Source organism: Takifugu flavidus, unplaced genomic scaffold, assembly GCF_003711565.1.
Source record: "Takifugu flavidus isolate HTHZ2018 unplaced genomic scaffold, ASM371156v2 ctg683, whole genome shotgun sequence".
In the NCBI taxonomy this organism is placed as follows: Eukaryota; Metazoa; Chordata; class Actinopteri; order Tetraodontiformes; family Tetraodontidae; genus Takifugu; species Takifugu flavidus.
Window position 1 is genome coordinate 1 of NW_026622294.1, and position 10,421 is coordinate 10,421.

The 10,421-nt window shown below is 43.5% G+C and overlaps 1 protein-coding gene across 4 annotated transcripts; it reads left to right on the top strand.

Annotated features, from left to right (window-relative positions):
- Positions 1–3,513: 3,513 nt before the first annotated feature.
- Positions 3,514–10,412, top strand: LOC130521077 (ribonuclease inhibitor-like). Of its 4 annotated transcripts, XM_057024729.1 has the most exons (7): positions 3,514–5,324; positions 6,252–6,428; positions 6,539–6,712; positions 7,016–7,189; positions 9,019–9,192; positions 9,399–9,572; positions 10,104–10,412. In XM_057024729.1, the coding sequence occupies exons 1-7, from the start codon at positions 4,333–4,335 to the stop codon at positions 10,282–10,284; spliced, it is 2,046 nt and encodes a 681-aa protein (XP_056880709.1). In that variant the 5' UTR covers positions 3,514–4,332; the 3' UTR covers positions 10,285–10,412. The 4 variants fall into 4 exon arrangements, with proteins under 4 accessions (XP_056880709.1, XP_056880713.1, XP_056880711.1 ...); XM_057024733.1 differs by lacking the exon at positions 9,399–9,572; XM_057024731.1 differs by lacking the exon at positions 7,016–7,189 and having other exon boundaries at positions 3,515–5,324.
- Positions 10,413–10,421: the final 9 nt, after the last annotated feature.

Sequence of the window (10,421 nt, forward strand, 5' to 3'; positions counted from 1 at the left end):
TAAAGGATCTCAGAGCTTCAGATTTATGAAGCCTGCTCAGCCCCCGGCAGCGCTGATGAAACCATTTCATTCCTTCAAAAAAGCAGAACATGAAGCTCCAGAAAAGGTTTTTGGATCAAGTTTCCAACAGAACGAGGACAAGTGGGTAAAAGCGCCACTTTAAAGCCTCCAGGCCTCAGAAAACATCCACCTTTAGGATGCCTGACTTTAGAGGATCGTCGGTTCGCTCCGAGCACAAGAACAAACATGTTTAACCTCAGTCCAAGAACATCTGACCTGAAATGATCAAAAAGCTTCAGCGTAAAAAGATGGTGGAGAGAAAGCTGCTGGGAGGTTCTCAGAAGAGAAGTGGCATTAAAGCCAGCTGGAAGAGTCCAGCCTGCTTCCTGCTCCTCCAAACAGGCGTCTCCACACCAACACTGAGGAACACGGGCTTCTGTTCTTCCTTCTTCTCTTCTGACTATTGTGTGTTTGATGAATGCAGCATCCACTCACTGCCCCCCCCCCCCCTCATTTACACTGCTCCTGGTTTCACAATGCTCCTCAGACAGATGCAACCAGAGACACTGATGCCGTCAGACAATAAACCTGAGTGTTGTTGTGTCCGGTTATTAACATGTTCCATGCTTTTCCTCCTGCAACAGTTCATCACACCTGCTCAGGGAAACCTCGGTGTAAAGGAGGTGAAGCCGTGCCTCAGTGACTCTACTTTTGTGTTTTAGAAACTAACAGTTATTAGATGAATATACAGTGTGCACGTACGCGCACACGTGTGTATAAACACTTAATACACGCGTGTGTGTGGATGTAGACTTTTTAGTACTTTGGGTTCATAGACTTTTTAGTATTTTGCAGATACGTGTCTGTATATAAACCAGATCCTCCTGTAATAAAGAACTAAAGGCTGACTGTTGTCACGTGACCTGTCTCCGTCTGTGTCCGATGATGGAACCTGCCTGGAACATCTGGTGCCACAGAAAAAGCAAAACAGCTCACAGAACTGGTCCAGTTTAGACCCAAAAATGACAATAAATAATGAAAATGTGTGACGCAGTAGAACAATGGACGAACTTTCTATTGGTCATTGACAGTTTCAGTCATCGTCATCAGAATTCATCAGAAATATTCAAACCAACAAACTACACACAGAACCGCAAAGTTTAGAGCTTAAAGGGAGCGACAGGTGAAGATTTAAAGCTCAACGCAGCTGAAGAAGTTCCAAAAAGGAGAAATATCACGTGATGCTTTACCGCCACCCGGTGGACACGCGTGGAACTGCAGACAATAGTTAAACGCGCTCCGACACATTCTGACCTCTGCTGCTCCTCCTGGACTCCAGGGCTGCAGAAATATGCTGCTTTTACAAGTCTTTCAAATCTGTCAAGCATCATAAATCTTATTTATTTTTATTTAACTAAGTTAGTCAGTTTTATTTAAATGCAAAAACATATTTAGGACATTAAAAAAGAAAAACACTTTTCATCTTGAACCCTCCCAGAATGCTTTTATAGTAGGGAATATAATCAACAGCCATAAAGTTGTTCATTAACAGAGGAAAAGGAAGGTAAAAGTATTCCTTTCAGACTGAGCAGGAAGACTGAAGACCGACAAGGTGAGTAAACGAAGAGCATTATTGAAAAGAATTGACAGTTGTGTTTGGAGATAAAATCAAGATTTGAAAACATTTTTGTTACTATTGAAGAGCTGCATAGAGCTGAAGAATTCTTGGCTTAAGAAAATTCAACAAGACTTCATATTTAGTTTTAGCACAAAACATCGTTATACATTATAAATGAAGAGGTCTTATTTAACTTTCTTATAGTCTGGCTTTAGTTATAGTTGAATAGTCTTTCTAAGTGAAGTTTAGTTTATTTTTCTGCTCTTTGCTACTGATCCTAAAAGAACTTTGAACTTTAACCCTCCCAGAACGCTTTAATGGTAGTAAATATACGCCATGAAGCTGTTGATTAGGTTGTAAAAGTGAAAATGAAAGTATTCTGTTCAGACGAAGCAGGAAGAGCGACATTTTGTGACAGGTGAAAAGCTCTTAGAGTTATTAGAGTTGTTCAACAGTACAGGTTACAGCTGGATAGTTTGATATTACCTGTCAAACAACATCTAATCGTGTGCAACTTAGCATCTCTCAGCCGGACCAATTTAAGACAATAACTAAATAACTAAATCCACACAGGATCACAGGACACCAACAGGATTTTGGGTTCATGTTGCACGTTTTCTCACAGTGGTTTATTGTTCTATGTTGTGGAACCACTGTGAAAGAAATGCAGGAGTGGGTGTCATTTCTTTCATCTACTTTAAATAGAGCAGTGATCTTTGAGGACTTGGATCATAGAAATAATTGAAGAGGGGAACAAATGAGGGAAGTTAAAAAGTCCTGACTAGCATGTTTGTAGCACCACAGATAATTTAGTGGCTGAGCTGAAGACAGTCCTTTCACCATGTTGGCCTGTGGAAAACCAGTGTTGTCGGGCCGATGGACCAGCGTCCCCGTCGTTGCCGGACCACCGTTGGCCACCAGTTGGGTTTTGGGATCAAAGTGGGGGCGTTTCCTGTATCCGGTTCTCCTCACGGATCCATGACTACAACATGTTGCTGCAAGTGCAGAGACGTTTGCTCTGGAAAGAACTTTAGAGCACATTCAGTGCTGCAGGATGAGGGGCTGGAAAAGGTGCCAGTTCTTTTCTCACTGCAGGGAACAGTTAAAAAAGCAGCTTAAACCTCTGAAAACATGAAAATGATACAGAGACATCATTGATTTATTGATTCAGTTGTTATCCAGAATGTATTAGAAATGTTCCTGTTTGATAAAAATGCAGTTGAATTGGGATTATTTAGCTCTACAACCTCTACAGATTATTTACCTTCATCACAGTCTCATCACTATTTCTGATGTTTCCTCAGGATGGACGAGGACAGAGCAGAGTCCACAGTGCCCAGCAGGGTGTCCCTGAAGAGTAACTGTCCAAGATAAAGTAATAGACTTCAGAAGTTCGGAGGAAATGTAAGAAAACTAAAGCGTGATGATGTGTTTGTGTGGCAGCTGTTAGTCACATTAACAGCAGCAGTTGTGAGTTTATTATTGGAGATGTTTAACACTTAAACCTCAGACACTCATATAGTTACAGACTTAAGTGAATATTGTTGATTAGAAACAAGAATCATGTTTAAACTGGAAGATGAATTCAGACATAAATGCTGGAACAATATTGAGTCTTGATCAGGTTCTTTCATCCTATAAATCAAAGGACTAATAGAGATGTGTTTCATAGTGAGAGGGGGGAGCACATCCTATCAAACTGGGACCAGGCAGCTCCACCAGGAGAGTCCTCTTGTTCACAATCTGGAAGCAGATCTGGAGATGCTGAAATGAAGCCCAAACAAAGTAAAACTGTTCAATATGAGATTTAATTTGTGATAACATGAATTTGTAGTTGTGTTGATGATTTATTATAGATGGAAATCATTGGTTTACTTATGTTCAGGAAGTGATCTGCAGGAGGTGATAGAAGGTCATAAGATGAGTCTGAAGAGAAGATGTGAACATGTGACTGAAGGAACTCATGAAGCAGGAAGTGGAACCCTGCTGAACAAGATCTACACTGAGCTCTACATCACTGAGGGACAAAGTGAGGAGGTGGACACACAACATGAGGTGAGACAGCTTGAGAGAACCTCCAAGAAGAACATCCAGGACACTCCAATCAAGTGCCAGGACATCTTCAAAGTCTTATCTGAGCAACAGAGACACATCAGTGGTTCTTCTGACCAACGGTGTCGCCGGCGTTGGAAAAACCTTCTCAGTACAGAAGTTCAGTCTGGACTGGGCAGAAGGTTTGGAGAACCAAGACATCAGTCTGGTGCTTCCGCTCTCATGGAGGGAGCTGAACTTGATCAGAGATGAGCAGCACAGTCTTCTCTCACTGCTTCATGTTTTCCATCCAACATTACAGAAGATCAGAGCAGAAGATCTGACTGTCTGGAAACTTCTGTTCATCTTTGATGGCCTGGATGAAAGCAGATTTTCACTGGTTTCAACAAGCATCAGCTCATCTCTGATGTCACACAAGTATCGTCAGTTGACGTGCTCCTGTGAACCTCATCCAGGGGAACCTGCTTCCCTCAGCTCTCATCTGGATCACCTCCAGACCTGCAGCAGCCTATCAGATTCCTCCCTCGTGTGTTGACAGGATCACAGAAGTACGAGGCTTCACTGATTCCCAGAAGGAGGAGTACTTCAGGAGGAGGTTCAGTGATGAAGATCTGTCCAAGAGAATCATCTCACACATCAAGGCCTCCAGGAGCCTCCACATCATGTGTCTGATCCCAGTTTTCTGCTGGATCGCTGCTATAGTTCTGGAGGACATGATGACCAGAGACCAGAGAGGAGAGCTGCCCCAAACCCTGACTGACCTCTACTCACACTTCCTGAGGGTTCAGATGAAGAGAAAGAAGCAGAAGTATGGAGGAAAGCGGAGACCAGGGAAACTGACTAAGGCTGATAAAGAACTCCTTCTGAAGTTGGGTCGGCTGGCGTTTGAACATCTGGAGAAAGGAAACATCATGTTCTACTCAGAAGACCTGGAGCGATGTGGACTGGACGTCTCCGAGGTGTCGGTGTACTCAGGAGTTTGTACAGAGATCTTCAAGAGAGAGAGTGTGATCTTCCAGAAATCAGTCTACTGCTTTGTTCATCTGAGCGTTCAGGAGTTTCTGGCTGCCGTCTACATGTTCCACCGTTACACCAGGAAAGACACAGCGGTTATAAATAAGTTCCTAAAATATTTGAAACCAACCCCCGTTTCCGGGTTTGCTGGGTTGTTTAATAACGATCCAGTCACATCTCTTGATGGCTTCCTCAGGGGAGCACTAATTAAATCTCTCAAAAGTGAAAATGGCCACCTGGACTTGTTTGTTCGCTTCCTTCATGGTCTCTCTCTGGAGTCCAATCAGAGGATCTTGGGTGGACTGTTGGATCAGAGGAACAGCCACCCAGGAACCATCCAGAAGGTCCTCTACAACCTGAAGGAGGAGAACAGTTATGGAATCTCCCCAGACAGAAGCATCAACATCTTCCACTGTCTGATGGAGATGAAGGATCAGTCAGTCCATCAGGAGATCCAAGAGTTCCTGAAGTCAGAGAAGAAATCAGAGAGGAGACTGTCAGAGATCCACTGTTCAGCTCTGGCCTACCTGCTGCAGATGTCAGAGGAGGTTCTGGATGAGCTGGACCTGGAGCAGTACAACACCTCAGATGAGGGACGACGTCGCCTGATTCCAGCTGTGAGGAACTGCAGGAAGGTCGTGTAAGTAAAGATTTTGGGGCCGGACATCGGCGTTTAAATCAAGCGAGTGGATCATGTCAGGTAGCAATACCCCCTCCAGTGGTCATTCCTTCAATTCTTTATCTCCATTGCAGCGTCCATAAATTAAAAACAACAACAATTCATCCAGAAATGTTCAACACTGGCTGGATATAAGTTCAAAGGTCAATCCAGACAAACCAACATAAGGCAGGAATAATAGGAGCCACAAGTTAACTGACTATCATGAAATTACTGTCATGTCATTAAATAACTTTTGTTTGTTTGTATACATCGTATTCTAACGACAGAAAAACACATTTTAACTAATGACACGTGACTATTTTGCTTCATTTGTTCAACGTAAAAACAGCCGGCCTCGTTGGTTTAAATGGGTGTTTTAGGTCTTTGTGGCGGTTCCGTTTGGAGCCTTTATGTGACCCACAAAGTTGTTTGAGCCTTTCCACCACCCGTTAGGTGGCAACTTCATCACTAGCAACAAAAGGTGCAGTGAAAATGATTTGAAGGGAAACAGGCAGATATAACAGAAGCTGAGGGCAATCGATGCAACCAGAGACTCTGATGTCATCGATCGGATCGCTGAATTAAGACTTGACCCACGATCGTACAAATTGGATGAAATGCAAAATATCCAAAGAGCCGATAGACAGATAAAAAGATGCACGTTTCTTTAAACCATTTGCTACAATCATTTTAAATATTGAGTAATTATGAGCTGTTCTAAAATAAGACAAATGTTGAGAATAATTCAGTTGCATTTCAGATCTGATGGTCGTTCAAACTGTTGCTCTACGGTGTTGAATTTAGCTTTTCCAGGAAATGAGCTACATTTGTGTTGAGGTAGATTCTCAGATAAGTTGATTAGAAATCCCAAAGTTTGACTCACTATTTTTGTTTCATACACAACAGACTGCCTGGTAGTTTTCTTTCAAAGAGTCATTGGGAAGTTGTGGCCTCAGCAATGACGTCAAACCCTTCTCATCTACGGGAGCTGAGCTTAAGCAAGAACAAAAGCCTGACAGATGCCGACATAGAGTTACTGTCTTCAGCAATGATGCATCCAAACTGCAGACTGGAGACGCTCAGGTCAGGAGGCCTCTGTTGGTCTTTTCTAAATTTCTTTACATTTTCTGCTTTTCTCTTCATTTTCATATTTAGAAATGTGTTTTTATTTGCCCCATTTATTCCTTTTCCAGGCTGTGGGACTGCAGGTTATCAGAGATCAGCTGTGGCTCTCTGGCCTCGGCGCTGAGGTCCAATCCCTCCCATCTGAGAGAACTGGACCTGAGTCAGAACCAGCTGCAGGATCCAGGAGTGAAGCTGCTCTGTGGTTTTCTCCAGGATCCTCTCTGTAAGCTGGAGACTCTCAGGTCAGCTTCCTTTTATCTTCGACATAACAACTAAACAATGAAAGGCTTCAAGATAAACTCCATTGACTTTTGGAGAAGAGAAGTTTAGTATGAATTTAAATGAGCCATTGAAAGTCAATTTTATAGATACTTTTAACTATGTTGTTGCTGTAATATCCCAGTTTATCAGTGGGGGGCCACAGCTCTCCTGACTCCAAGGGCCCTGATTAAATAATGAAATAAAATGAAATAATGATTTTGAGCAAGTGTAATATGACTTTTCCTCCAATAACAGATCATTTCTTGCCATGATTCCTTTTCCAGGCTGAGTGACTGCAGTTTATCAGAGATCAGCTGTGGCTCTCTGGCCTCGGCGCTGAGGTCCAATCCCTCCCATCTGAGGGTTCTGGACCTGAGTCAGAACCAGCTGCAGGATCCAGCAGTGAAGCTGCTCTGTGGTTTTCTCCAGGATCCTCTCTGTAAGCTGGAGACTCTCAGGTCAGTCAGAGATGATCCAGTACTTTCCCAGGTGTAACTAGTTAGACAATAAATGTTTCCATGTTTGATCTTTGTTATAAACGTAGTGTTACAGTTCTCAGAAAAAAGACCACACAGGACAGATTTGCAGTATTAAATTGGTTGTGGAAATCTGTCCCATGTGAGGATGGCCATCAATGACTAGAAAGGAAGTATCAGTTGTAGATTTGTCTTGTTTTATTTTAGGCTGGCCACAAAACCGCCCAAACATTCAGACCAATCAAAAATGGTTCTTCCTGTCTTTTAAAGATCAGAAGGAAAACTAGAAAACCCCAAAAAGAAAGCTGCTGCAGTGTGCCATGCCCCTTCTCTACTGAGAAAAGCCATCCCAAAAAAGAGAAAAGCCCAAGTGTGAAGTGAGCACCCTGTTAAACCTTGGTACCGAAAGCCTGCAATCATTCTCATCTTAGGTGGCTTCATTCCAGCCAGGAGCCCAAACCTGCCTCCCTCTTAAAGGGGCAGCAGGTCAGTCCAACCACAGAAACCTTCATGAAGATCTGAAGCTTTCAGCATCCACAATTGTTGCACCTCACTTCCATTGGAGTCCAAATCAGAAGTCAACAAGTTGATTCTGCACCGATTCTACACAATGCAGCCATTTTAAAAAGGTTTCCATCCATAAGTTTTCACACATTTTTATGTAAATCTTTTTGTTCATCACCTCCTTCTGTTGTAATGGTCATTAAAGAAAATGACCTTATTTGAGTTTTTCTCCTCACAAATATGACTTTCTATGAACGATGCAATAAATGCAGCTTGCAATCTAAGACAATATGGAAGTATGTGTATATAATAGTAGTGGAAGTAGCTCATAAAATAATACATTTTCTCTTCTCATCGAATCTTTCTATGTTATTAAAGAAAAACCTGCTCTTAGTCAACAACATCTAAGACATCAACCAAAAATCCTAATTTTATATAATCTAATATAAAACAGTAGAGAAGACTCTTTCTGCAGAGACACTGGTGGCAGGAATGCAGAAGTATCACCTGCTCAACTTGGAAGGTGGAGCAGAAACCACCAGCTGAGAAGGTCCTCAGCGAGAGGAAGTGGTGGAGAACCATGAAACTTGCTAAGCTCCACCTCAGCTCCAGAGACAGGCTGAGCTGGAGCTGTGGCACCAGGTATCGCCCAGAAGAGCCTCCAACAAACAAGCTCTCTCTTGGGAGGAGAGGGCTTTGAATCTCAGCTCAGTGTGCTTGTCTCTAGTAGGTGGCAGCTGCACCTTTTCCTGAGGTCCTTGTTGATGCCCTGAGGGGAATTGATGCTCCTGCAATGTTTTCTGGCAGCATTGAGCTTGCAGTGGGGCAATCAAACACACTGTGGGGTGGCTCTCTTTCCTTCTCTCATCTGGAGAACAAGTGACACCAGCTGCCAATCATTGTTGGAGAAATGTGCAGTCAGGGGAACCATGCGTCCAGACTATAGCCACCCTTCCAGCATCCAGCAGTGTCTAAAACCTTTGATTTGGTTTCACCAGAGAGTGTAGGGATTGCAGGGTCGCTGCAGCATCGCCCACAAGCTATCAGGAGTGGGTCGCTTTGTCCCAACTCCTGACAAGAGTTGAGTGCTATTGAGAAATGTGGTCTCACAAACTTGGAAGGTATTTTGACCCACACACACTTTACATACGGTGTAGATCTTGTCCAACCGCCCTGAAAGAACCCAAAATAGGAACATACGGCAGATAAGCCGGTGCAGGACCAGAGGTTTGTTGCTTGTAAGCTGTGTTTTGCTCTGGTACATGTTGATTTTTATTTGTCTTCTCTCAAAATAATTGTTATTTTAGACTAAAGGACTGCAGTTTATCAGAGACCAGCTGTGATTCTGTGGCCTCGGCTCTGAAGTCCAACCTCTCCCATCTGAGGGTTCTGGACCTGAGCTACAACACGTTGCAGGATTCAGGAGTGAAGCTGCTCTGTTCTGGACTGGAGAGTCCAAACTGTAAACTGGAGAGGCTCAGGTCAGTCTTCATTTTTCTACCTATATACCAGCTGCTAAGATGGTGAAGTGAGGCTGTTCTCAACACTGCTGTGATGCACCACATTAAAAAAAATCCTTGTAATATCGTGAATTCAGGTCTGACCCAACTAAGAACTAACGTAGGTTTAGTACTGACGCAGATAACATGCAGACCTGCACCGTATAACCTCATCCTGCATTTTTCAGATTAAACTACTGCAGCTTATCAGAGATCAGCTGTGGCTCTCTGGCCTCGGCGCTGAGGTCCAATCCCTCCCATCTCAGAGAACTGGACCTGAGTTGGAACCAGCTGCAGGATTCAGGAGTGAAGCTGCTCTGTGGTTTTCTCCACTTTCCAAACTGCCGACTGGAAACTCTGAGGTAAACACCATTCTCAAAAATGTCCATTATTCCATGCGAGGGTCCTCACACTTTCTGAGTGTGTGTGTTGTGCCCAGTTCCTTCAGGAGGGAGGGCCACACGGGGACCACTTATTCATGATAAACTGATTTAAGGACAATGAAAAAGCCCACAGATGGTAACCAAAATTAGACAAAACTAGGTGAGGGTGCCTGGTAGACACCAGCCAACGAGGAGGGAGATGGTGAGGGAGACAGGAAGTCATCTAAGACAGGTTGTGCCTTTAAAGATGAGCCACAGGTGAGATGGATCTCCATGATGAGATGGGAGGGAAAGAGGTGGGAGAACCTGGGAAGAGTGAGGGCCAGAACAATTTATATTCTCCTCTGGAACAGTGCAAACCTGAGAGGTTGGAATTGTGGTAATTACATATTACTATCATTTTTTAACCTGTAACTAAATTAAATATTTACAGATCATGCCTTTGATTAACCTTTCAGATTAATACTGGTTTCACTTATAACCTTATAAAAGTTTCCCTTCTTTATTTAGATTAAGGGACTGCAGTTTATCAGAGATCAGCTGTGGCTCTCTGGCCTCGGCGCTGAGGTCCAATCCCTCCCATCTCAGAGAACTGGACCTGAGTCAGAACCAGCTGCAGGATTCAGGAGTGAAGCTGCTGTCTGATCTCGTAGAGAATCCACACTATGGGCTGGAGACATTGAGACAGTAGCTGGTGGTAGCCAGTCAACTCCTGCTCATCTGCTGCATCACTCACTGACCACTGGTGAAGAGCATCTGTGGAAACATCTGCCGTCTACTCCGTCCATAGATGAAAAATTCAGTTTTTAAAAAGCGCTGGTGGACTTT

Excerpts from the sequence above, each read along its gene's own strand:
- LOC130521077 (XM_057024729.1), top strand. The coding sequence starts at position 4,333 with ATGTGTCTGATCCCAGTTTTCTGCTGGATCGCTGCTATAGTTCTGGAG. Across the intron at positions 6,713-7,015 it reads TGTAAGCTGGAGACTCTCAG|GCTGAGTGACTGCAGTTTAT; the intron begins GTCAGCTTCCTT and ends TTCCTTTTCCAG. Across the intron at positions 9,193-9,398 it reads TGTAAACTGGAGAGGCTCAG|ATTAAACTACTGCAGCTTAT; the intron begins GTCAGTCTTCAT and ends TGCATTTTTCAG.